Source organism: Bubalus bubalis, chromosome 3 (assembly GCF_019923935.1).
Source record: "Bubalus bubalis isolate 160015118507 breed Murrah chromosome 3, NDDB_SH_1, whole genome shotgun sequence".
NCBI lineage: Eukaryota > Metazoa > Chordata > Mammalia > Artiodactyla > Bovidae > Bubalus > Bubalus bubalis.
In genome coordinates, this window is record NC_059159.1 from 33,556,650 (window position 1) to 33,584,032 (window position 27,383).

The following is a 27,383-nucleotide window of genomic DNA, read 5'->3' on the forward strand; positions in this document are numbered from 1 at the left end:
AGGCATGCCCAGCAAGGCCAGGAGGAATTTAAGAGAGAAGCCAGGTATTCTGGATGCCTGGCCACTGCCTTTATCCACCAGCATGAACCTTCCTTTCAGATCATCTTCTCAAATTATCCATAAGAGATTTATCCACATACTCAATAAGAAAAATATTTCTAATTATATCCAACCATTCTTAACATGAATGACAATTATGCGGGGACACAAGATTGCCAAGACTTTTTTGCCAAACAATTCCTTTTGACTTTAGAAAGAAGAGGCAGCTGCATTGTTTCCATAGCTATCCATATAAAAGAGCCCTTGGAATGAGGCTGACTCGTCCTGCTTTAAAAAGCTCCAAGGTAAGTGGGAACAAGGACCAGACTCTCAAGAGGGACGCTAGCCGCACCAGCCTGTGCCGGCTGCAGCTGCTGCCTAGGGTACTGCTCCTTCTGCACATTTTACATCCATGGCTTTGGTTGCCCTCTGTTAACAACAGCCAGTGTTGTAGCAAATGGAGTTTTTGGTTTGCTTTGTTTTCTTTTTGGTTAATTAATCAAGTGCTTTTCCTTTTTCTTTTATAGAACCGTCTCATTTCCGGGCTGCGTCTTCTCACTTGCTAACAAGGTAAGATTTGGATTAACCAGTCCCTGGAGAAGGCAAGAGCCTCTGGGATGGATGTGTGTCACTTAGCAACCTTTGAGAAAGTGCTTGTCTCAGTAAATACCTAACAACTGTATTTCAGGAAAGATGCAGGAGGGGGAGAAGGGGACGGAGGGCTTGCCTTTTAGAACAATGCACATAGTCTTAGGACTCTGGCACTGGTAGGATGACATTTTAGCAAGGAAAAGTTTGTGAAAAGAATATCATTTCCGTAGGGGAAAAAAACATCTGCACTGATTCCCTGGTTAAAAATCTCAAATTTGTAAAAATGTGTCCTGCTTTTAGAATTCATTTAGCAAACATCGATATCTAACAAGTAAGAAAAGAAGAACCTAGGAAAGCGGGCTGCTTTTACTTCTGTGAAGAGTTTTAAAAAGTCACCTTACCCAACGCTAGGTGTTATATGAAACCAGAACACTGAAATTTTTGTTACATAAATAATGAAGGTATTAGTCTGCCCACTACTACACACTGCATTTCTAAAGGGAGAGGCTGGTGGGTAGATGATTAAAGTGAGTTTCAAGTAACTCGATCACTTAATGACTGAAGTAGCATCCTCTGCCAAGCCTTTCATTCTACTGATGTCGCCGGTGATCTGCAGACAACACTGAATGGAACAGCCTGAGCCTGTGTCCTTCGGAAGGAGATGTGGAACAGGAAAGTGAGCCTTCAGTGCAGAAGAATGAGGATAATGTTTGCTTTTATCCTCAATTAGTTTAACTGGGTTAAGCCGATTAACTGGATTTAATATGCAAAGAAATTATGCTAGAGAATTCTACTAAGCACCTAACTCAAAAAAAAAAAAAAAAAAAGATAAAATTATAACGTGACCTCCTGCCAAATCCACTGAACATGAACACTTACAGCTGAACACCTAAAGGAGGAAATAAAGTTCTCATATTATACGGCAAAAAATGGAATTCTCTTACATTATAATAAATGACATTTTCTATCTTAGTCATAGCCTGAACTTTTTCAAATTGCTTTCTTACTCAAATTTTAACTTTTTTCTCAAACTGTCTTCACGCTGTCTCATGGGCTGTGGATACAAAAGGCAATATTGTGATCCCTAAAGATGGAGATGCTGAGGCACAGAGGATCAAGGGCAACCCATGGTCACAAGCTCCTTAGTAGCTTGTGAGGCTACCCCTCAGCTCTCTTATTAGAACAGCAGTCTTGAAGGATGAAAGAAGGTAGCCCCGAGTCCACTGCTGGGTGCACAGTGACCCCAGATGCCTTTGAGTCCTGGTGATTTCTTGTGATTATGTTTGCTTCAATAACTACAGCGTGGAGTACAGCGCATCTTCCTGGTGAAATTTCCAACTGGGTCCATGAAATATCATCAAGGTAGAGATTTATGTGTATAGATGACAATTCAGAATCTCTAGTAAGAAATGCTTCATCGCCTTTAGGACCTCTGAGTTCAGCAGCCATGAGTTCAGACCAGGAAATGGCCGTCTTTGGGGAGGCTGCTCCTTACCTCCGAAAGTCCGAAAAGGAGCGCATTGAAGCCCAGAATAAGCCTTTTGATGCCAAGACATCTGTCTTTGTGGCCGAGCCCAAGGAATCTTTTGTCAAAGGGACTATCCAGAGCAGAGAAGGTGGGAAAGTGACAGTGAAGACTGAAGGAGGAGCGGTGAGTAGTCCAGGAGCTGACCACATGCTACTGATTATTTTGTTTGGCCACTTGGTTGACATAAGCAGTTATCCTTCCTGTTTACTAGACTCTGACAGTGAAAGAGGATCAAATCTTCCCCATGAATCCTCCCAAATTCGACAAGATCGAGGACATGGCCATGATGACCCACCTTCACGAGCCCGCTGTGCTGTACAACCTCAAAGAGCGTTATGCAGCCTGGATGATCTACGTGAGTGCTCCCCAAACCCCAAAGTGGTTTTGATCACTGGACCCTGTCAGCTCACTGTACTACAAATTGGTCACAGATAGTGATTCACTGTACTTTCACTAGTGATGTAACTAACTAAGAGGTTCACGATCGCTACTGTAAGGCCCAACCCAACAGCTGGCACATAATCTTTTGTCTTCCCAGGCAAAGCCAGGCAAAGCCACTGTCCACATGGACTGGGTTTGCCACAGATCCCCTGAACAAACACGGTAGCAGCTACTGTTTACATCTCAACCACATGCCTGCGTCTCCCCTCATCCCCATTCCTGCTGCAGAATCATCCAGAGGAAAAATATAAACTTATGTTTCAAAGACCAATTTTCAATCCTCCAAAATAACAGCAATTTGTATCTCTGTGTTCTGGTCCCTTCTGCGTGGAGCACTTCCTTGATGGAATCTTGCCAACTTCCCCAGGCAGAGTTCAACCTTGTGTCCTGGTGTTTCTGCCCTGCAATAATGCTGACGATGTTTTTTCAGCATGAATCATTTACATGTCCATCTCCTACACAGACTGGGAGTTCCTCAAGGAACAGTATCATATGTTCAAAGAAAAATAACATTTATATTTCATTCTTAGGGCCTTGCAGAGACTTTTCACATAACACAAACTCAGTAATACTAATTGAATTTACTACGTTAGGTTGACATTTCTGTACAGTTTTGTGGTTGCTGCTTTGGCCCCACCACACAGCTTACAGGACCTTAGTTCCCCAACCAGGGATTGAACTCATGCCCCCTGCATTGGGAGTTCAAAGACCTAACCATGGGACCATCAGGGAATTCTCATCATTTCTGAATGGTGTAGTCACTGCTGCTCTTCAGCTGGACAACACCTACCCAAGTGCACCTGTGATTAGTGTCAGAATCCATTCTGTTTGGTTGGCAGTTATCCTAGACCAGATGTCAAAAATATTGGAAATCCAGCTGTTGTAATTGTAATGTATTCCCATCATTCTGTGTTCTGTTTCTTCACAATTCAGGAGTAGTTTACAAATATTTCCCCAGTATTGCTGCGTACCTTCATGTTTGCCTTTTTAAATGTCTGGATCATACTACCTTAAGAAGATTTTCCATAGTTCACCTACCTATTTCATGCTGTTGAGTACTTAGGTACCATACATTCATTTTCCTAGATCATAAATTCATTTTCATGAATTTGAACTATCTTAAATATACTCCTATTTTCTAAACTACGGTAAAAATGTATTAAACATTTTTTAAAAACCCACAATTTTGGAGCTTCTACTATGTGAAAAATCACTGTGACAAATCCCAAGAGGAATAAGGATCTAAACTGTATTCCTCACCCTCAAGATTTTGCTATCTTGTTGAACCTTTCAACTAGTTTCCATGCTGATGCCTTGAAGATGTATAGACCACTTACTTAGACTGTTCTTTTTCTGTTAAAATTCATTAAATAACTGAGCTGTGCAAATAACAGGAAAGGTGTCTGGTTAGTTATTCTTTCTTATTCGCTTGCATAGACCTACTCAGGCCTCTTCTGCGTCACCGTCAACCCCTACAAGTGGCTGCCGGTGTACAACCCTGAGGTGGTCACGGCCTACCGAGGCAAAAAGCGCCAGGAGGCCCCGCCCCACATCTTCTCCATCTCTGACAATGCCTATCAATTCATGCTGACTGGTGAGTTGGATGTTTTCCATGTGCATCTTTTTAGGAGATGAGACTCTAGGAGAGAGAGACTAACCACAGGAGAAAGAGACTCTACTCATCTCAACACACTCTTTGAGGTGGTCCCCGAAATGCCATTGCCCTTTTCCCAGAACCAACCAAAACATACTCCAGATTATAAGGTGTATCTGGAATTAGAGCGGTCAAACTATGAATCTTCTTCCTGGAATGCTGTCTCAGCTAGACCATTCTAAGGCACAACGGCACCTTGGGGAAAGGACTGAGAGATTTCCTCTTCAGAGAGAGCAGAATATCAACATGAGCCTTTAGTTTTCCCTGAAAATACGACTAAGGCTATGATTACTTCCAAAGCTACCACCTTTACTATACTGACTCCTTCTCCCACACTAAAAATATCTCTAATGCCTTTTTTTTTTCATTACTTCTTGTACTTAAAATAAACATGCTACTAACTTGTCATCTAAATCCACCTGAAAACCCAAATCCACTTGGCGTGCATTTAGTGTGGAGTATAAAAAGAGAAAGTCTGCTGCTTCCTTGCAGTGTTCTGTTTGAGCAGTGGTCTGTAAGCTGATGCGATGAGGGGAGCCTCAGGGAGCAGGAGAGAGGGGAGCTGGAAAAGATGCTGGGCCTGGGGACCACCAAGCCCTCAGGATGCTGAAAAATACTAGCTTCATACCATTTTATTAATTTATCATTTACAAATATATTAGAAAACAATATTGACTGCTTATAATTTCTCTTTTATAGACCGAGAGAATCAGTCAATCCTGATCACGTAAGTAGACTTGATGCTTTGTTTTCACGACTGCTATAGCTGCTGGCTTTGGGACCTCTACTGACTTGGTTTTTATTTGACAGCGGAGAATCCGGGGCAGGAAAGACTGTGAACACGAAACGTGTCATCCAGTACTTTGCAACAATTGCAGTCACTGGGGAGAAGAAGAAGGAGGAACCTGGCAAATTGCAGGTGGGTCTGATGGGCATGTCAGAATCATGACGGAAAGGGTGCTCAAGAAGCCCCACATGTGAGCACTGCTCTTGTGTTTCTCTGCAGGGGACTCTGGAGGATCAGATCATCAGTGCCAATCCTCTGCTGGAGGCCTTTGGCAACGCCAAGACCGTGAGGAATGACAACTCCTCTCGCTTTGTAAGTCTCTTGGACATAACCATGGACACTACTCACTGGTCAAGATTTATGGGATGTTTGTGAATACATTCTCTGAGTCTTTTTCATTCCCATTATACCAGGGTTCTTTCCTTTTCCTCTAACCACGTAGTAACATGGATCCAAGCCTTGTCTAAAAAGAAATGTGACCCTATATCTGAGTTCTTATCTTTCATTACCTACAATTATTCACAGATTTTTAAATTAAAATTATTTTATCTACAAAATAGGAGATACAGCTTTTTGTAAACCTGATACCAATAGTGTCTGAATTGATTTACTATTAAAACTTTAGCACTTAGTGCGATTGTTAGTGTTTTGAGTTTCTCAAAGATTTGATATGATTCAAGAACGAAGTAGTAATATTAACTTTTCCTTCAAGGGTAAATTCATTAGAATCCACTTTGGCACTACAGGAAAACTGGCCTCTGCTGATATTGAAACATGTAAGTGCCTGGATAGTCTTTACCATCATTTCTATTTCTTATGACCTACAACACTGAACAGAAATAAAATTTGCATTTCATATGAATTTTTCTTGTTTGTTATTAATTTCTTTTCAGATCTGTTAGAGAAGTCTAGAGTTACTTTCCAGCTGAAGGCTGAAAGGAGCTATCATATTTTTTACCAGATCACATCAAACAGGAAACCAGAACTAATTGGTAAGAAATGTCATCCTTTCTTTACAAAATTTACCTCACCTACACCTATTGATGCCTGGTCAACTTGGTATTCCATGATGGAATTTTGTTAACTGTATACATTATCATTATTTTGAAAATTGCTTTATAAGTTTGATAGAAATTTATGTGTGCTCTTCATAAAAATTCAAAGTGAAAACTGAAAACACCTCCAAATCTTATCACTATGAAATAACCACTATGAACACTTGGATGAATATAATTGTAGTCATTTTCTGTACATATATCTTTAAATATATACATACATACAATATCTAGAATCAGAGTTACATGCTCTTCCATCATCTGCCTTTTTTACTGATCAATAATATATCATGGCTTTTTCCATTCTAGTGCCTTAGAATTTGTCTCATAATCTCTCATTTTAATGAAGAGGATATTTCTGCTTACTTTTGCTTTCTTCCATTTACTTAGAGATGCTTCTGATTACCACCAACCCATATGACTACCCATTCATCAGTCAAGGGGAGATCAGTGTGGCCAGTATTGATGATCAGGAAGAACTGATAGCCACAGATGTAAGTAAAACACAAGAAAATTAGAATAATTATTTTGGACGGAATGATGGTCCCTCTAGATAAACATTCAGTTTCCAGTAGAAATCACAAAACTTCAAAGATGGGCATGACCTGGAGTCCACTGAAAAGACTGGCGTGTGCTCCTACAACATCTCACTTTCCCTTAATAGTCTTAATGATCTATCCTTTCTGAATTTCCCTAAACCATTTTTTAAAATCTGTGTGTGTGTGCTCAGTTGCTCAGTCATTCCAACACTTTTGCGACCCCACAGACTGTAGCCTGCCAGGTTCCTCTCTCCATGGGATTATCCTGGCAAGAATACTGGAGCAGGTTGCCATTTTCTCCTCCAGGGGATCTTCCCAACCCAGTGATAAAACCTATGGGTCCTGCATTGGCAGGTGGGTTCTCTATTGCTGAGCCACCTGGGAAGCCTCGTAACAGTAATAAGTGCTCTTTTATTGGAGCACCCAATAAAAGAGCACCCCCCCACCCCTCCAGTGCCCTGCTATGGTTGCTTATTTTTCCTTTTCTTGTCTATCAGTCATTTTGAAACTGGCAATTTGATTCAAGTTAAACAATTTTCCTTTGAATCCAGAAAATAAGTTAAATGCAGGGTCATTATTCTCCCATTCTATATTTCCACTTACTCGAAGAATTTAGAAACAATCATTTGGATGACTTTATGTTATCTTACAAGAATCTGTTCCACCTCTCAAAACAACAAGTTAAATAATCCTATCCATGTTCTCTATTTTAAATCTACTTTTGGCATCTTTAGAAGGTATGCACCTGGGATTCGCAGCTCTGTGCTGGCCTCTGACTGACCAGCTCCCTAGGTCTCGAATCTAAGGAGTTTCTTGCTCTGCATCAGTACTGGTAGTTTCCTCGGTTTGACCAAAAACCCAGGAATCCAAATGTGAAGTATTGATAGTACACATGTGGATCTAACTTGACAGTTATTCTACGGTTGTATTGGCAGAGTGCTATTGATATTTTGGGCTTTACTAATGAAGAGAAGGTCTCCATCTACAAGCTCACGGGGGCTGTGATGCATTATGGGAACCTGAAATTCAAGCAAAAGCAGCGGGAGGAGCAAGCAGAGCCAGATGGCACCGAAGGTACCAACCCAGTCACCCGCCTGACTTCACGTCTGCTTGAAAATCACGTTCTTAACTTGCTACTCTTGAGCTCTCCCAGAAGACAAATTCATTTCCAAGAATTGCATTCAAAAGTATACCTAGATAAGATATATGTGGCATGGGTATTAGACACATGTTGCTACAATCTCTAAATTCTTTGGGGAACACTACCCATAATCAAGATCTTGAACTTATTGGGGGGTGAGTGGAGAAGGTAAGAATACTCAAAAGATATTCTTAAAACACTGCACAAAATGCCTGTAGCTTATTTTTTTTTTTTGTTAAGGAAGTGGACTGCTGTGGGCAATAACATCATTCTATCCTTTCTTCCTTTCAGTGGCTGACAAGGCTGCCTACCTCCAGAGTCTGAACTCTGCTGACCTACTCAAAGCCCTTTGCTACCCCAGGGTCAAGGTTGGCAATGAGTATGTCACCAAAGGCCAGACTGTAGAGCAGGTAGGTACATAATTCAAATTCACCACCAGGGATGCAGGCATTTTGCAGTCCTCTATTAACCTCAAGAAATACTCCTTTCTTTTTCAAGGTAACCAATGCAGTGGGTGCTCTGGCCAAAGCCGTCTATGATAAGATGTTCCTGTGGATGGTCGCCCGCATCAACCAGCAGCTGGACACCAAGCAGCCCAGGCAGTACTTCATCGGGGTCTTGGACATCGCTGGCTTTGAGATCTTTGATGTGAGTTGGTAATCAGTTCATAAGGGGTTTTTACAATAAAGCAATGGATACTTAGTAAGAAGAAATTTGTGAATATTACAACCTTTTATTACCACTGTCACGAAGTTATGCTAAAATTTAAAAGAGAGTGAATGGGTAGCTACTAATTATTTATTGTAGTGGCAATTCCACTACTATGAGAAATAATCCGCTTAATGAGGATGCTTTAACTCACTACATGATCTAAAGGGAGTCAGGAATTAGGTTGGTGTAATGAGAAGTCTAAAAATCCCACAATGCAAAGTGAAGTTAATATAAAACATCAAAATAAATCTGTGCAATGTATAATATGCTCTCAATATATGGTAGAGAAACCACTCAGAAACATATAGGCAGATGATAAGAGCTGAGAAAGTGTCAGTAATTTAGAAATAGCATTAATAAATTCAAAGCAAGGAACTCTTAATTCTCAATGTGATATGGGGTAAAAATTCGAGTTTGATTATAAAATACATTTTTTCTTCCTTATAATTTTAAAGAAGCTTATTTTCTTCTAATTATAGACACAACACTTAGGCATGGCAGAAATCATTGAAAATCAAAGAAAAGAATTCCACACTGATTCCACTATATGTGAAAGTCATTCAGTCGTGTCTGACTCTTTGCAACCTCATGGACTACAGTCCATGGAATTCTCCAGTCCAGAATAGTGGAGTGGGCAGCCTTTCCCTTCTCCAGGGGTTTTTCCCAACCCAGAGATCGAACCCAGGACTCCCACATTGTAGGCAGATTCTTTACCAGCTGAGCTACCAGGGATTCCACTATATATATCCACTTAATGTCAACATTTTGGCTTTTCTTTTCCAAAAAAATATGAGTGTGTGTTAATATATTGTACATGATATTAGATACTTGATTTTTTTAAATCTCACATTAAAAAATAAAGGTGGTGATTATTGCTCCCTCGCAATGTTGACTATGACCGCTTCCACACAACAGAGAGAACATTCCAGTCAGCTTCTAATAGGTTGCAAACTAGCTGCTAAGTGAGTCAATAGATGGAGAAGGCAATGGCACCCCACTCCAGTACTCTTGCCTGGAAAATCCCATGGATGGAGGAGCCTGGTAGGCTACAGTCCATGGGGTCGCTAGGAGTCAGATACGACTGAGCGACTTCACTTTATTTTTTCACTTTCATGCATTGGAGAAGGAAATGGCAACCCACTCCAGTGTTCTTGCCTGGAGAATACCAGGGACGGTGGAGCTTGGTGGGCTGCCGTCTATGGGGTCGCACAGAGTCGGACACGACTGAAGCGACTTAGCAGCAGCAGCAGCAGAGTCAATAGAAAATGCAAAAGATAGAGGAAATAAGTACAGAATGATTAAGCAGGAACTCAGAAAAACACCTGAGTCAATTTAAGCAAGTACAAGGAAAAAGAATTACTAATGATTTAAGATTTTGGATAAAATGACCGCAGAGAAACAGTAGATTTCATAGGTCCCCAAGGATTTTGGTATCTATAATCTAAAGGCTATTCGATATACATTTTTAAATTAAAAAGTCCTATATTTTAAAACGCCCAATATGCTGAGAGAAAAGTAAACCCATCTGTTTATTTAGTTCAACAGCCTGGAACAGCTGTGCATCAACTTCACCAATGAGAAACTGCAACAGTTTTTCAACCACCACATGTTCGTGCTGGAGCAGGAGGAGTACAAGAGAGAAGGCATCGAGTGGACGTTCATCGACTTTGGGATGGACCTGGCCGCCTGCATCGAGCTCATTGAGAAGGTCTGTTTCAAGTTTCAGAAACTATGTTTTGTGATGACTATATTATTCATGCATCTTTTTTAGTCTATAGACAGAGAAAAATGCTTACATAGAGTTGTAACATTGTGTTGCGGGCTGCTTCCAGCCTATGGGCATCTTCTCCATCCTGGAAGAGGAGTGCATGTTCCCCAAGGCCACGGACACCTCCTTCAAGAACAAGCTGTATGACCAGCACCTGGGCAAGTCTGCCAATTTCCAGAAGCCCAAGGTGGTCAAGGGCAAGCCTGAGGCCCATTTTGCCCTGATTCACTATGCGGGTGTCGTGGACTACAACATTACTGGCTGGCTGGAGAAGAACAAGGACCCCCTGAACGATACTGTGGTTGGGCTGTACCAGAAGTCTGCGTTGAAAACTCTAGCTTTACTTTTCTCTGGGACTCCAACTGGTGAATCAGGTAATGTTCAAAAAAATCCCAATGTTTTCTCCTGATATTACAAAACGTGGTGTTAGACTGAAGCTAGTGATACCGCAGCCCAGGATGAAGTGTTGTGGCCAAATCCACTGTGCCTCCAAGTTCTGAGGAAGCAGGCTGCATCATGACATTCACTCCAGCACTGATGAAGGCCCTGCTGCCAAGAGCCAGAAAGGAACTTTCAACATCTTAAGCAATGAAAAGGCTTGGCTTCTATCATTCTCTCCTGCTTCTTCCTCCATATCTGCTGCTTACTGAGTATCACTGAAAAATGGATATGAACTTAATTGACATATAAGATTCATTAAGGCTCAAACAGACAGGCCAACTGCATTGAAAAAAATGCTCCATCTGAACACAGAAAACAACAAATGGGCAACATATAGCCCTGTCAATTTAAAATTATATCTGAATGACATCTTTTTCGATTTTTTTCTCCAGAGGCAAGTGGTGGAACTAAGAAAGGTGGTAAGAAGAAGGGCTCTTCTTTCCAGACGGTGTCTGCACTTTTCAGGGTAAGGAGGAAATTGTTTTTGACACTCTCTTGTTACTTTGTGAATTTGTTTTTAAAAGCACAAGTCATTTAGGACAGGATTGACCTTAGCTAATGATTTCTGTTAATCGAGTTTTGGAGAGAAGAGCTTTAAATTACTTGGAAATTATTAGGTCATCTTTTGTGCTAAGCCAAATAGTAAAAAATATTTTATATGTTATAAAACGTAGTGCTCTGCTATTCATAATCTAATTGAGTTGTGGAAATAAGCAATGGTACATACCCAAAAAACTAAGTCCTCAGTAGCTCTAATGAAAATCTGACAGCTAGTCTTTAAGGAACCTAATGTGGTATCCTTGCTCTTAATCTAGTCAATTCTCAATTGTAACTAGTAGGTTCCCCTTACAGATAATCTTTACGCCCCCAAAGCTGACAGAGTTGAAAAGGGGAAGCTATATTTATGAGAAGTAGACCAAATGCAGTGCAGGCATGTTTTCTTACTGGAGAACCATAGAGTTTAGCAAAAGAAGGGTGACCGTCTAGGATGGGAAGCTAATGGCTTTGTGAAGGCTTGTGGGTGGCCAGGGGCCAGGGCTGAGAGGACGATAGTGCTTGGACACTGAAAAGATTCAGCTGTCAAGACTGCTTTATATGTGTAACTCCTGCAAACTCGAGTGGAACAAGAGGTACTAAGAAGGAAACTGCCTCTCAGGAGAAGCTTACCAAGGTGCTATCTTAAGTGAAAATGGTCCACAAGGGTCATTCAACTCAGATGGACACTGATTTTATCGACATTGCCAAGCTTTCATAAGCATGTCTAAAACTCAGATAACAGGGTTTCCTGATTTTACAGGAAAATCTGAACAAACTGATGACCAACCTCAGGAGTACCCATCCTCACTTTGTGCGCTGCATCATCCCCAATGAAACGAAGACCCCTGGTAAGACGTTCCAGAGACGAAGAACAAATCATGACTGCCATACCTCCCTTTAATAAAACTCTGCAATGACATGAACATGTATTTGTAGGGGCCATGGAGCACGAGCTGGTCCTGCACCAGCTGAGGTGTAACGGCGTGCTGGAGGGCATCCGCATCTGCAGGAAGGGCTTCCCCAGCAGAATCCTGTATGCGGACTTCAAACAGAGGTCAGCCTCTCCTAATTATGGGGTATCCTGGAGTTCAGTATACATATACTTAGTGCAAGCAAAGCAATTTAGTAAAAAACATGCCTCTATTTGTTATTTTTAATTTGCCACAAAAAGTGTAAAAAGTTATAAGCCTCAAAGCACCTTTAAAATAAAGATACACCATATGGTGGGTACTCTGTGGACTTTTCACTGGATTTACCATGCTCCTAGCTTAGCTCACGGATGTCCACTGTAACTTCAATAATTAGGGAACATCATTTCTGAGTGCTTAATATATTTGGGTTATTTCATTTAATCCTTCCAAAACCATAGTAGAGATTAAGCACTACCAATAGCAAATGCATTTATTGGTCATCTACACATTAATGTGAACCAGATTATAGAATCCTTTCCTGAGAACAGGGTCTGATGAGGCAGAATGGAAAGTTGCAACTGCACAGAAAGGTAAAATGGAATAAAAAGACAGCAGGTAACTAGATTGGCCATCTATGTATACAATGTCCTTCTTGTGAAGAAAATAATTGTTTTAAAGCTCTGACTTTTAAAAATCAATCATTTATGTTAGCTACTTCTAGTCTCATCAATAAACCAAGTTTTAGAAAACTATATTTACTTTATCAGATACAAGGTATTAAATGCAAGTGCGATCCCTGAAGGACAATACATCGACAGCAAGAAGGCTTCTGAGAAGCTCCTTGCATCCATTGACATCGACCACACCCAGTATAAATTTGGTCACACCAAGGTAATGGTCTCTAAGGCCCACCTGGCACTGTGTCTGTCCCTTTGGAGTCTGTGTAAAGTTTCTGATCTGCAACTCTGGCCATACACAGGTCTTTTTCAAAGCTGGTCTTCTGGGGCTTCTAGAGGAGATGCGAGATGAAAAGCTAGCCCAGCTGATGACCCGAACCCAGGCCAGGTGCAGAGGATTCTTGGCAAGAGTGGAGTACCAGAAGATGGTGGAGAGGAGGTATACAAGCATATTGCTTATTTAGTCATACTTTCCTTCTTCAGAAACACATTTGAGGTGGCTTACAATTAAGACTCAAATATCATAAGTCTACCAGAGTAAGAGGGATGAATAAGAGTCTGATACTGAACTGGAGATACACATATACCAAAGTACTTAAGGTAGCAATCACCATAAATAAATAAACTGAATGAATAAACTGAATGCTCGGGTAAAAAAGAAAAAGTAAGAAAATTAAAAAGAGAGAAAAGCATAATAAAAAAGAGAGAGAGATGTGTCAGTCTCATCTAACGAGAAAACATACCATTGAGCAAGCAGAGGCAAAATGTTGCCCCAGCATTTGGTTCTAATATGAATTTACTGGGTCGATAATTAAATAATATATTGAACTGCAGAGCACATGTTTATTTTCAACAGCAGTTTTACATAAAGTGCAGAAACAACTTCTCTGTCTGATCACTTATATTATTGAATTATTATGATTTAAAGTATTAAGGGCAAAATAGGTGAAAGAACTTTTTCAGTAAGTTAATACAGTTTCACCAAGGTATCTCACTTTTTAGTGATCTACTCTGATGCAGTGACAGCGCTCTAGGGCTACAGGTCAGGTGTCTCAAACTGTAGGACACATATGAATAGGATCCACAGAGAGAAATGTATTTTACACTGATCCCTGTATATGCATGCATACCTGTGTGTGTAAATACATAATTTACGTGAAACAGATTTTCTATCACCTGTAGTTCTGTTAATATTTTCTACTATATTCTATTTCATTAAAAATAAGTTTGGTATAACCCCCCTACACACACACACACACACACACACATACATATATATACACTTGGGCAATTGACTATATATGAAGGCAATTTTTAAGAATAATTATATTAAAACAAATGTGATGATATTAAAGAATAGAATGCAAAAATCATACAACATTAAAATATAAAACCAGAGATTTTTCAAAGAAACTGAGTTTTTAATGAGTCTCTTTATCCTGCGCCTCACACCTGGCAGGGGTCTGGTTCCCCCTTCGCTGCTCTCAGCGGTGTTCACATAGGAAAGTTTGCAAAGCACTGAAGCAGAGCAGTACTTCTCAAAGGGTGGTCCTTGGACCTGTATCATCAGCATCTCTTACAAACTTGTTAAAAATGCACATTTTTGGCCCCATCTCATATCTGCTGAATCTGAATCTCTAGGGAAATAGCCCAGGAATCAGTGTTTTAACAAGGTCTTAGCTGATTCTTATGCACACCAAAGTTTGAGAAGCACCAATGAAGAGAAATAAATGACTGATGAGTCCTTGACCACCATCCCCAAATACAATTTATTTCGTTTGTGTTTTTGAAAGTGGCGAGGAACATGGTGGAAGGCAGAACCTCCAACTCTCATTACCAAGATTTCATCTCATTCCATCATCCACACAGCATCTAATTTGCATTGGTTAAATTTCAGGGAGTCCATCTTCTGCATCCAGTACAACATCCGAGCCTTCATGAATGTCAAGCACTGGCCCTGGATGAAACTGTTCTTCAGGATCAAGCCCCTGCTGAAGAGTGCAGAGACGGAGAAGGAGATGGCCACCATGAAGGAAGAGTTCCAGAAAACCAAGGATGAACTGGCCAAGTCAGAGGCCAAAAGGAAGGAACTGGAAGAAAAGATGGTGTCATTATTGAAAGAAAAAAATGACCTGCAGCTCCAAGTTCAGGCTGTAAGTAGTGGTATCAGCCTATGTACTGCTGCTAATCATGCAAACGTACAACTCTAGTCACTAGCAGCAGTGAGCTGAGTAGTCAGCATGAGAGACATGCGCTGGCAGGAGAAGGTTAAAGTGCCCTGATGGTGTTAATAAAGTCCATATTCCTTCATCACCCAGTAAATGCCCCCAAACCAGAACCAAGGCAATGAGTTAGAACTGGCCACTGTCTTCTATTCTGTACAGTTTCATCAAACTACAGTGTTAATGACTTCTTTTTCCTTTGAAAACAGTCTTTGAAAGGGATTTTACCATGAAACTAGCCCAAATACGGAGAAGGCAATGGCACCCCACTCCAGTACTCTTGCCTGGAAAATCCCATGGGCGGAAGAGCCTGGTAGGCTGCAGGCCATGGGATCGCTAAGAGTTGGACATGACTAAGCGACTTCACTTTCACTTTTCACTTTCATGCACTGGAGAAGGCAATGGCAACCCACTCCAGTGTTCTTGCCTGGAGAATCCCAGGGACGGGGGAGCCTGGTGGGCTGCTGTCTATGGGGTCGTACAGAGTCGGACACGACTGAAGCGACTCAGCAGCAGCAGCAGCAGCCCAAATACAAAGGGGGAGAACAGCATGGAGAAAGCGATTTGTTTTCTCTGAAACTTCCTTGAACTTCTACATGTTTATGGATCTTAAATCACAGTGTGTACAGCTGATAAAGGACAGTACTCTACATCAGTTTTTACTGAATTATTGTTTGTTATTGATCTCTAAAATGAGACTTGCTCTTTCCAATCCGTCTCCATAGTCAGTGCACATCATATAATGTGCGGGTTCCTGCATCAGCACCTAACTTGCTCTACCTGCCCCCAATTCTCTCCCTCCATCCAGCCTGCTCATTGCTATGCCTGAACCAATCATTTTACAACTGCTTTCATCAACTCTGAAATGTAATTTATGAGACTGTCTTTCATTTGACGTGAACTGAATTGGTTTGGTATAATTTACTCATCACAAAATCATATATTTTTTCCTGCTGATTAAGATTGGTCTCTTCTGTCAAGTTGGGGTGGTGTAATAACTCCTTCCTTTAGATTACAGAAGGGAAAAGAGCTGTTTTTCTGTCCCCATTCCCTTCAAAGCTATCCTGAATTCTCTTCTCTTGCCCCTAGAGAATCACTTAGATACTGTCCTATATTACCATGCTCACTACCTGTCTATGTGCAGCACATTTTCTTCTTTTATGTATCCAAAGACTGATATGGAGGCTCACTGATACATGTATCTATCAATTTCTCTCTCCTTTCCATCCACCCCCAACCCTCTTAAGTAGAAACATAGGTTGCTAGGAATTTGATTACTTAATGCCTCAATTAGAATTTAAAGTATCATAACCAGGATCATCCTCCAAGACTACAAAGGGAAATAATTTGCTAGTAGTGGCTACATCTGGAAACTTCTGAATGCTTTCCCTTCTCCTGATCCTTCCCCCAATAAGTTCATTTCTACAAAATCAAGTCCTACCCATCTCTCAAAGCCCAACTCAAATGCCACTTCATTCATTAAATCATATCTGAAACAACTTCTCTGATCTTTTATGTCACTAATTGCTTTCTGAATTAATCGTAGCTTGTTGGGGTTAAGCTTTCTAACCTACTGTAGACTATACTCTTCTAAATGAACAGGACAATACCTGATACATTTTGTTTTTCCCAAAATGTGGAGCATCTGGCAATCACACATGGCAAGTGGTTCATAAGAGTTTAATCCAAAGAATTAATGGGGGAGATTTATACCATTATCATTGTATAATATTTCATTCTTACTTCCCAATTTTGATTTTGCTTTCAACTCAAGGAAGCTGAAGGCTTGGCTGATGCAGAGGAAAGATGTGACCAGCTGATCAAAACCAAAATCCAGCTGGAGGCTAAGATCAAGGAGGTGACTGAGAGAGCAGAGGATGAGGAAGAGATCAATGCTGAGCTGACGGCCAAGAAGAGGAAACTGGAGGATGAATGTTCGGAACTGAAGAAAGACATAGATGACCTTGAGCTGACACTGGCCAAGGTTGAGAAGGAGAAACACGCCACAGAAAATAAGGTATGAAACATACAAAGAAAGTTTACGTTTTTATCATTACTAGGCAATACAAGCGAAAAATGGAAGCCACCAAAATGTAACATGTAATGCAAAGTGTTTTTACTTCCAAAGGTGAAAAACCTCACAGAAGAGATGGCAGGTCTGGATGAAACCATCGCCAAGCTGACCAAGGAGAAAAAGGCCCTCCAGGAGGCCCACCAGCAGACCCTGGATGACCTGCAGGCAGAAGAGGACAAAGTCAACACTCTGACCAAAGCTAAGACCAAGCTAGAGCAGCAAGTGGATGACGTAAGTCTAGGATTGTCAAGGAAATTTTCTTTGAAAGGAAGCTAAGCAATTCTTTTGACTCAGCATTATCTGTATTTAGCTTGAGGGGTCCTTGGAGCAAGAAAAGAAACTTCGCATGGACCTAGAGAGAGCCAAGAGGAAACTTGAAGGTGATCTCAAGTTGGCCCAAGAGTCCATAATGGACATTGAAAATGAAAAACAACAACTTGATGAAAAGCTCAAAAAGTAAGTATGAAAGAATTGTTTATGGACTTGCTTCCAATGTTGACTATGGACTCAACTGTTATCCTTTACTACTTTTCAAAAAGGAAAGAGTTTGAAATCAGCAATTTGCAAAGCAAGATTGAAGATGAACAAGCACTTGGCATTCAACTGCAGAAGAAGATCAAAGAGTTGCAGGTAAGTTCATATTTCTATCAGTCTGGCTCAAAGAGCCATAGTTATGAGCATAAAGGAGCTCACAATGAGCTTCTCCCCACTGCCAGGCCCGCATCGAGGAGCTGGAGGAGGAGATCGAGGCCGAGCGGGCCTCCCGCGCCAAAGCAGAGAAGCAGCGCTCAGACCTCTCCCGGGAACTGGAGGAGATCAGTGAGCGGCTGGAAGAAGCCGGCGGGGCCACTTCCGCCCAGATTGAGATGAACAAGAAGCGGGAGGCCGAGTTCCAGAAGATGCGCAGGGACCTGGAGGAGGCCACCCTGCAGCACGAGGCCACGGCGGCTGCTCTTCGCAAGAAGCACGCGGACAGTGTGGCTGAGCTGGGGGAGCAGATTGACAACCTGCAGAGGGTCAAGCAGAAGCTGGAGAAGGAGAAGAGCGAGATGAAGATGGAGATTGACGACCTTGCTAGCAATGTGGAAACAATCTCTAAAGCCAAGGTACTGCAGAGTCTGAGAAACTGTTATTAACAGCAATGACCCATTATGTGCACAGTCTGCATAGGGCCTTTACACACAGGTGATTTGTTCTTGGCAGGAATCCAGGCGGTAAACAAGAAAGATACCAGTATTATATTATTTCCACTCAATCATAGGAAGAAACTAAAATTCAAAGAAGCTGAGCATATTAACCCCACCACACTATTAACATATGACAACATGTGCAGCGAACCAGGCTGTCCGTGTTCTCTAGCACTCCAACTGGGGAACACAGGTCTCCAAAATTCTCAACTATCCAACATGCAATTTCACTGTACATAAGTAGGCAGTGAAGTATTTATAAATGCTTTTTGAAAATATGTCACTACATTTTTCACAAAATCTTTAGTACATGATCTTTAATTTTTTTTTTATCACAGGCAGACCTCAGAGATATTGCAGGTTTGGTTCCAGACCACCACAATGAAGCAAATATCAAAATAAAGCAAGCCACTCAAATTCCCTGGTTTCCCAATGCATATAAAAATGATGTTTACACTATAATGTAGTCTATTAAGTGTGCAACAGCATTATGCCTAAAAAAATGCATCCCTTCATTTAAAAATGCTTTTTCTTGCTTAAAAAAAAATGCTAACCATCAGTGAGTCACAGTGCCAACACCAAAGATCACAGATCACTGAAACAAATATAATAATGAAGAAAAGCGTGAATATTGTGAGAATTACTAAAATGTGACACAGAGGCATGAAGTGGGCCAATACTATTGGAAAAATAGTGCTGATAGACTTACTGGATACAGGGTTGCCCAAACCCTAAATTTGTTTTTCAAAAAAAGTGATATCTGTGAAGAGTGATAATACAACGAATGCCTGGAATAATGAATGAGGCTTCACAATGAGCTTTTTAAAACTCCCAATGTGTGTCTTCACCTTAGGACAGCAATATTACAAAAGATAAAGAAATAATTCCTATATATTACATACAAGATAATTTACTTTATATGTCAAAATAAATCTTTTTCTATTTTAGAAGAAATGGTAGCTGTCAATGTCTGCACTTGCTTCTTCCACTTTTCCTCTCACAGGGAAACCTAGAGAAGATGTGCCGAACTCTGGAGGACCAACTGAGCGAGCTGAAATCCAAGGAGGAGGAGCAGCAGCGGCTGATCAATGACCTGACAGCCCAGAGGGGACGCTTGCAGACTGAATCTGGTAAGTCTCTCCTCCTCCATGAGGCCTAAAAGTGGAAATGATGCGGTCTAAAACAACTGATATGTGAGAGCCTAATAAAAGCAACTGAGAACATGTGATTCACCGGACAGCTCAGACTCTCCCCCACGTACAAGGTTACTTAGGGACGATGCTGAGGTGAAGACTTCCATAGGACTGGGCCAAGCTCTGCTCCACAAAGGCCTTGAGGATTTGGCCACATAGAAGGGATGCCTGGGGCCAAGGGTCTTTCCATCATGGGTCCAGGGCTTCTGTGTTAGATCGTGCTTCGTTTTAGCTAAACCAGAATGAACCAAATTCCTGCATAGGGCAATGGATAACCCAGTCTCTCAAAAGTCATGAAACAGGGCCACTGTGGAATTAAAAAGTTTAACTCCCTTCTTTGACAGTTATTAACAGGTTTTGCACAATAATGTAACCCGAAAGAATCAGTTATGGAGAAGACAAAGAGAAGTTAAGCTGTATTTATTCGTTTAGGTTATTTTCACCATAAAAATCAGAAATTTGACGTCAAGCATGACACTGTCAATAGAGAATTCAACCACCCGAGCACTCAACTGAAAAGGGGGTGTTGAGATTTTCAACTTATTTCTCATACGGTCTTGCAAAACCTTTTCTTCACTTTAACAAGTGGTGCCATATCATTTGCCTATCAGGTGAATTTTCACGTCAGCTAGATGAGAAAGAAGCTCTGGTGTCTCAGTTGTCAAGGGGCAAACAAGCATTTACTCAACAGATTGAGGAATTAAAGAGGCAACTTGAAGAGGAGATAAAGGTAACTAGATAAGACTCATTTCCCCCTAACCTGATCCTAATTGGAGTCCATTATACCAACTTTTACAGAGTTTTGAAACTTAAGAATTAAACACTAAGTATTCAGTAAAATGAACATATAACTCTCTTTGCAGGCCAAGAATGCCCTGGCCCACGCCCTGCAGTCCGCCCGCCACGACTGTGACCTGCTGCGCGAACAGTATGAGGAGGAGCAGGAATCCAAGGCCGAGCTGCAGAGGGCGCTGTCCAAGGCCAACAGCGAGGTGGCCCAGTGGAGGACCAAGTACGAGACGGACGCCATCCAGCGCACGGAGGAGCTGGAGGAGGCCAAGTATGTGCTCAGATATAAGAGAATGTGCAGAGAATGTAGAACATTGAATCACAGAAACAGAACCTTTGAGGATTCAGTGAGTTAACTCACAAACATTCATTAATTAGCTCCTATCTGCAAGGCATTATCAGCCCCTGAGAACAGGATATGAATAAAGCAAATACCATCACTGACCTCTGAGCCTAAAATCTAGTTAAAAAGAATAACAAGCACTCACACAGATAATCAGCCTTATTGCTGGCTGTCAGGCACACCAAGCTCATTGATGCTTCAGGAATTTGTTAGCCCCTCTTGTGTCTGGAACAACCTCCCCCAGCCAGATCTCCCTCTGGCTCTCTCTGACTTCTTTTAGATCTTGACTCAAACATTACCTCCTCAGAAAGGATTTCCCTGAATATCTAAGAATAGCTGCCCACTCCTTACTCCATTTTATCTTCCTTCACTGCACTTTACATCTGCAATAAGTTGCTATGCATTTTCTGACTTGCTTATTGTTTATCTCTCTTGTTTGGAAGCTTCATGAGGCAGGGACCTTTTCTGTCCTATTTGCTGCAGTGTACTCAGCATCTGGTTCATAAAAGGAGCTCATAAATATTTTTTTGAATGAAGGAGATTTTTAATATGAAGTTCCCCACATTTTTCAGCATGGTAACAGTTCATAATTCTCGGTTTGGTTTCCCTCTCTCTACAACCATGTGTAATCTTCAAGGAAGAAACTGGCCCAGCGTCTGCAGGCTGCTGAGGAACACGTGGAAGCTGTGAACGCCAAATGCGCCTCCCTTGAGAAGACCAAGCAGAGGCTCCAGAATGAGGTTGAGGACCTCATGCTCGATGTGGAGAGGACAAATGCTGCCTGCGCGGCCCTGGACAAAAAGCAAAGGAACTTCGACAAGGTAACTTCTGCACAGCCTCTGGCTTCCACCGCTGTCCTCTGTCCTTTCCAGCCAGATAACCTCTTTTGGTGCGTGTTTCAGATCCTGGCAGAATGGAAACAGAAGTATGAGGAAACCCACGCCGAGCTCGAGGCAGCTCAGAAGGAGGCCCGCTCTCTGGGCACCGAGCTGTTCAAGATGAAGAATGCCTATGAAGAGTCCTTGGATCAGCTAGAAACTTTGAAACGAGAGAACAAAAACTTGCAGCGTGAGTCCCTTTCACTTTGAATAGTTTTCATGCCTTGGAGGTACCTTTCTCTTGTGTTTTCTGTCTGATCAAGTCTCTTCCTGTCTTTCACCCAAACAGAGGAGATCTCTGACCTCACGGAGCAGATCGCAGAAGGAGGGAAACGTATGCATGAACTGGAGAAAATAAAGAAGCAAGTGGAACAAGAAAAGTCTGAAATTCAGGCTGCTTTAGAGGAGGCAGAGGTATGAGTCAAAAATGTACATTGTAAACAAATTCAGAAAAGAATTAGGACTAGCCACATACACTGAACAGAAGAATAAATGGCACAAAATTAGCGGAAGGAAAGGTATGCAGAAAAGCTGCTAAATGTGTGCATTCCCTGCTAACATCATCCCTTGCTGTTGTTAAGGCATCTCTTGAACACGAAGAGGGAAAGATCCTGCGTATCCAGCTGGAGCTGAACCAGGTCAAGTCTGAAATTGACAGGAAAATTGCTGAAAAGGATGAGGAAATTGACCAGCTGAAGAGGAACCATGTTAGAGTCGTGGAGTCCATGCAGAGCATGTTGGATGCTGAGATCAGGAGCAGGAATGATGCCATCAGGCTCAAGAAGAAGATGGAAGGAGACCTCAATGAAATGGAGATCCAGCTGAACCATGCCAACCGCATGGCTGCTGAGGCCCTGAAGAACTACAGGAACACTCAAGCCATCCTCAAGGTAAATGGGTTCAGGAGATGGTCCCAGTACAGGTGGGTGACTGCAGCCCTGAGAACAAGGTGTCTCAATGATCGTTCATTCCACAGGATACCCAGATCCACCTGGATGATGCTCTGCGGGGCCAGGAGGACCTGAAGGAGCAGCTGGCCATGGTGGAGCGCAGAGCCAACCTGCTGCAGGCTGAGATTGAGGAGCTGAGGGCCACCCTGGAGCAGACAGAGAGGAGCAGGAAGATCGCAGAGCAGGAGCTCCTGGATGCCAGTGAGCGCGTCCAGCTCCTGCACACGCAGGTAAGATTCAGCACAAAGAATTCACCTTCAGTAAATGCCTAGGTCCCAGAAAAGATAAACTTGAATTTTTTATATAACAGTCAGGTTTTATACTTCTACCAAATTTTCACTGCATTATTGAGAAATCTTTCGCTATTTCATCTTGCAGGTATTATTAGTGATTAACTTCTTAAAATATGCTAAGACTTGCCATATTCTTTTGTGTTAGTATCTTTATTGACCCTGGCTATCAATATTGACATTTTTATTGTGGTAAAAGAAATACTTGAACATGTTATAATTTTATCCTTGTGAGTGGTTTCACTGGTAAATGGCAGTTATAAAATTATAGAGATATTTGGTCTAATTATAAGAAATGTACAAAGATGCTAAATATTCTATAACATTTCTATTTTAATTAACTGTACTACATAACAGAATAATATTCAAGGGCATTTGACTTCCAAATTTTTATCTGAAATTTTTTTCAAACAGTGGCTATCACTAAGTACTTTGGTAACATGATTAAAAGAGCATATAACTTACTTTCAAACAGAACACCAGCCTAATAAACACCAAGAAGAAGCTAGAGACAGACATCACGCAAATCCAGGGAGAGATGGAGGACATTCTCCAGGAAGCTCGAAACGCAGAAGAGAAAGCCAAGAAGGCCATCACTGATGTGAGCAGAGGGCCATCCTGGGTGCTCAAGCTAGAATCTTGATGGGCTGTCTCACCTTTCTCAACTAGTTTTATCTTACTGCTAATTAGGCGGCTATGATGGCTGAGGAGCTGAAGAAGGAGCAGGACACCAGCGCCCACCTGGAGCGGATGAAGAAGAACATGGAGCAGACGGTGAAGGACCTGCAGAACCGTCTGGATGAGGCTGAGCAGCTGGCCCTGAAGGGTGGGAAGAAGCAAATCCAGAAACTGGAGGCCAGGGTGGGTCTCCCAGTATCTATCTATTTCCATTTATTCCCAGTGCCTTAGTGGATCAAAGTTCTTAAGCGCCTACTCCTTTGCAGGTGCGTGAGCTGGAAGGAGAGGTAGAGAGTGAGCAGAAGCGCAATGCGGAAGCTGTCAAGGGTCTGCGCAAACACGAGAGGAGAGTGAAGGAACTCACTTACCAGGTGCAGCAACAGTTTCTATCAGCTAAGCACTCCTTGTATATATAGGAAATGCTCCCATGTAATGATACAACAATAGTGTGCTTTTGAACTAAGACTCTGTGGTTTTTATCATCTTTCAGACGGAAGAAGATCGGAAAAATATTCTCAGACTTCAGGACTTGGTAGACAAACTTCAGGCGAAAGTGAAATCTTACAAGAGACAAGCTGAGGAGGCTGTAAGTATTCTTAAGACAAAGGGAAGAAAAGTCCTCTGTTAAGAAAAACTCATAAATAATTAGATTTACTATCTACTTGTAGTAAATAAGCTGTCTGCATTATAGAAGACTGAGTACTTCTTAAAAATATTTGTACTTTTTTTTTAATTTTTAAAGTTAACCTTCTATCCACAAAGAAACCTCAAAAAAATCTCAAAGCAGAAATAATACAGGCTACATTCTCTAGCCCTAGTGTGATAAAGTTGTAAAGTGATGAGAAAATATAAAGAAAAATTTCCAAGCATTTAAATGTTAAAAAACTGACTTTCCTAAAAAATTTTTGGATTAACTTGAAATAAAAACACAATTACTGAATAGTTTTTAACTGTAAATAAAATTTCATGGAAGATGAGACTTTTATAAACCTTGAACGTAGTCTGAGCTGTCCTTGAAGGACAATTCATTTCTTTATATGCTTTCATTATGAATCAAAAATAAAAATAAATGAAGAAACTGACAGTCCAATAAAGAAGTTAAAAATAATAGTAAAATAATGAAGAGGTACTGTTAAAGGTAATGTAGAAATGAATGAATTAGTATATCCTATTTTCAACAGCTAATCTCAGTAATATCTTGGGAATTAATAAAAATAAATATATAATCAAAGAAAAAGTGAGTGAAAGTAAAAACTCACAACATTATAAATGAGAAAGGGGACAAACCATATGAGGAAGAGGATTATTTTTTTAAATGCAAAATATGTATCTATCAAGGTGGTTGAAATCTTAAATAAGAGAATATAAATTATTAAATTGGCTGAATAAGTTACTTCAGAATTCCTTCTGAAAATGAACTCATTCCAGATAAGTCTTTCAAATTTTGAAGGAACAGATAATCCCTGAGCTATGTAAGCCACTTCAGAGCATGGGAAAAGATGAAAAGCTTTCCAAATCATTTTAAGAAGCTCGCATAACCCTCATACCAAAACCTGTCCAAAAGAGAACAGGGGTGGGGAAAGACACTAAAGGCAGTTTTATTCATGAGTATAGTTGTAGTGAAGATAAATTACTAGGTCACTGAAACTCGTACTTTATTAAGGAAATTGTCCATCAGTGATTAAATATATTTAATTCCTACAAACTAAGGATTACTTAATATTAAGGAGTCTGTCAACAGAATCATTACACACAAAATAGGAGGGAAAAAGTGATTGCTTTGAAATGTGCCAAAATAACATATGATAAAATCCAACATTTATTTCCACTTAAAGAAGCTATTAAGAAATGCATCCTTAGTGATGAAGAATATCTAACTCAAGCGAACAGTCATCATCTTCCAGCAAGCATTAACAAGCATGATTTTATCCTTGCCTTCTTTCCTGCTTTTATATTATTTCTTGCTTTACTTGTGGTACATATTTGTTACCCTGTTTTGGTTGCAAAAGTAGAGCTGCAATTCTTTATGAAACATAAAGCCCCAGATAAATCTTAAAGTTAATTTCAATGATAAGCAAAGTCCAGGAGGTGGTAGGATAATAATGTCTCCTGTTGAGTATTCTAACTTTGTAGATGCCAAGTCCTTTCTTTCCTTAGGCCTACAGAGTCTACGAAGATGCTCAGTATGCATTCCTTACAATTCCATTTTTATTCTCAGGAGGAACAATCCAATACAAATCTATCTAAATTCCGCAAGCTCCAGCATGAGCTGGAGGAAGCCGAGGAAAGGGCTGACATTGCTGAATCCCAGGTCAACAAGCTGCGGGTGAAGAGCCGGGAGGTTCACACAAAAATCATCAGTGAAGAGTGATCATGTCCTGATGCTATGGAATGACTGAAGAGAGGCACAAAATGTGAAGTCTTTGGTCATTTCTCTCTGTAATTATCATCTATCCTACCCTACTGCAAAGGAAATAAAGAGCATAGGGCACTGTATGAGCAATACCCTTAGACTGGTCTTTTCTTTCTCTCCTGAAGCAAAGTCAAAACTGAAATAATCATAGGCTATAAACAATCCCATTTGATCTGCCGCTAAGAAGTAATTATGCACTTGCTTTTATTTTAGGTCTATAGTCATACTTTGGGGCTTCCCTGGTGGCTCAGCAGTAAAGAATCTACCTGCAATGCAGGAGATGTGGGTTCGATCCCTGAGTTGGGAAGATCCCCTGCAGAAGGAAATGGCAAACCACTCCAGTATTCATGCCTGGAGAATCCCATGGATAGAGGAGCCTGGCAAGCTACAGTCCATGGGGTCGCAAAGAGTCAGACACGACTGAAGCAACTTAGGGGGAATAGTCATACTTTAAGACCATAAGGTTGTCACTGATCAGGGAAGCCTGTTCTGATGAACAGAAATATGGAAATTACTTTTATTTCTTCCTAATCTTTCCTTGATACTGGGGTCTAGTAGGAACTCGGAAAGCTCCTACTTCCCCTAACATGAATCTACTTTCCAGGTCTATGTAAGGAATGGCCCTAGTTATATTCTCACACAGGGGTTCCTCCTGAAGCATATCATGAATTCTCCTTGCTAATTCTCCTTGAATTCATAGCTAAATGAATTCCAAGTATGGGTATTATTCCAAGTATGAATTCCAAGTATGGGTATTATTAGCACAGAAAGATTTTCATCATTAATACTAGTACACAATATATTCATAGTATATGTGCTGGATAATAGGCAACCATATGAAACAGTGAGATGAGACTTTTCTCTCTATGAAAGCCATAAAGTCTGGAGTCAAAATATTATTCTATACATTATGTAATATCAATAGGCTGTTTATTAGCCTATGTTTCCAGACTTTATGGCCTCCTATAATTATGTAAAGAGTCAAAATAAATGATTACAAGTATCAATAAAATATGATCCCAAATAAATTATTCAAATGTATATTAAACCCACAGAAAGATAAGAATTTGGTGCAAAAGCTAGATATAGTAGCAACCTGAATTATTTAGAGGAGTTTCCCAAGAGAATCAAGATTTTTTTTAAGCTGGATTTAATTGCGATGCATAGCCAAAAATATAACCTTCTTGGACAGCATAAAGTAAAGACTAAATGATGATTTCCCATCTGAATAAAAAGCACATCAGTCTAAATGGCCCTGCGAGAGAACTGACTTAATCATATGTGCGGAAGTAGTTGCACAAGTAATTTGGATCCACACTGTCACACTGGCTCAGGAAGGATGTGGAATCACTTCTCACTGCCCTGGCCCCTTTCACTGTGTTCCCACACCACCTGTAAATACTTGCGTGCCTCAGAACTTGGCAGTAATGACCAAAACCAACGTCTATTTTCTACTTATTGGAAACTCTATCCAGAGTAGTCCAAAGGCTGTCTTAAAATTCCCACAGAACTCTATTGAGAGCATTATTAAAATGTTCTCTCTTCC

At 40.9% G+C, this 27,383-nt stretch overlaps 1 protein-coding gene across 2 annotated transcripts; it reads left to right on the top strand.

Annotated features, from left to right (window-relative positions):
• Positions 1-239: 239 nt before the first annotated feature.
• LOC102405065 (myosin-2) lies at positions 240-25,927 on the top strand. Of its 2 annotated transcripts, none has more exons than XM_025280550.3 (40): positions 240-344; positions 567-609; positions 2,058-2,281; positions 2,370-2,513; positions 4,037-4,193; positions 4,953-4,980; positions 5,064-5,172; positions 5,260-5,352; positions 5,753-5,816; positions 5,934-6,032; positions 6,486-6,589; positions 7,570-7,708; positions 8,067-8,185; positions 8,274-8,423; positions 10,024-10,194; positions 10,319-10,628; positions 11,088-11,161; positions 11,993-12,080; positions 12,169-12,286; positions 12,911-13,034; positions 13,123-13,259; positions 14,718-14,973; positions 16,817-17,059; positions 17,171-17,347; positions 17,427-17,572; positions 17,656-17,746; positions 17,833-18,222; positions 19,307-19,433; positions 20,108-20,226; positions 20,360-20,556; positions 21,266-21,449; positions 21,531-21,696; positions 21,796-21,920; positions 22,088-22,396; positions 22,483-22,686; positions 23,222-23,347; positions 23,437-23,607; positions 23,691-23,795; positions 23,915-24,010; positions 25,643-25,927. In XM_025280550.3, exons 3-40 carry the CDS (start codon positions 2,078-2,080, stop codon positions 25,793-25,795), a joined length of 5,817 nt encoding a protein of 1,938 aa, XP_025136335.1. In that variant the 5' UTR covers positions 240-344; positions 567-609; positions 2,058-2,077; the 3' UTR covers positions 25,796-25,927. The 2 variants fall into 2 exon arrangements, with proteins under 2 accessions (XP_025136335.1, XP_006055109.1); XM_006055047.4 differs by having other exon boundaries at positions 318-422.
• The last annotated feature ends 1,456 nt before the right edge of the window (positions 25,928-27,383 follow it).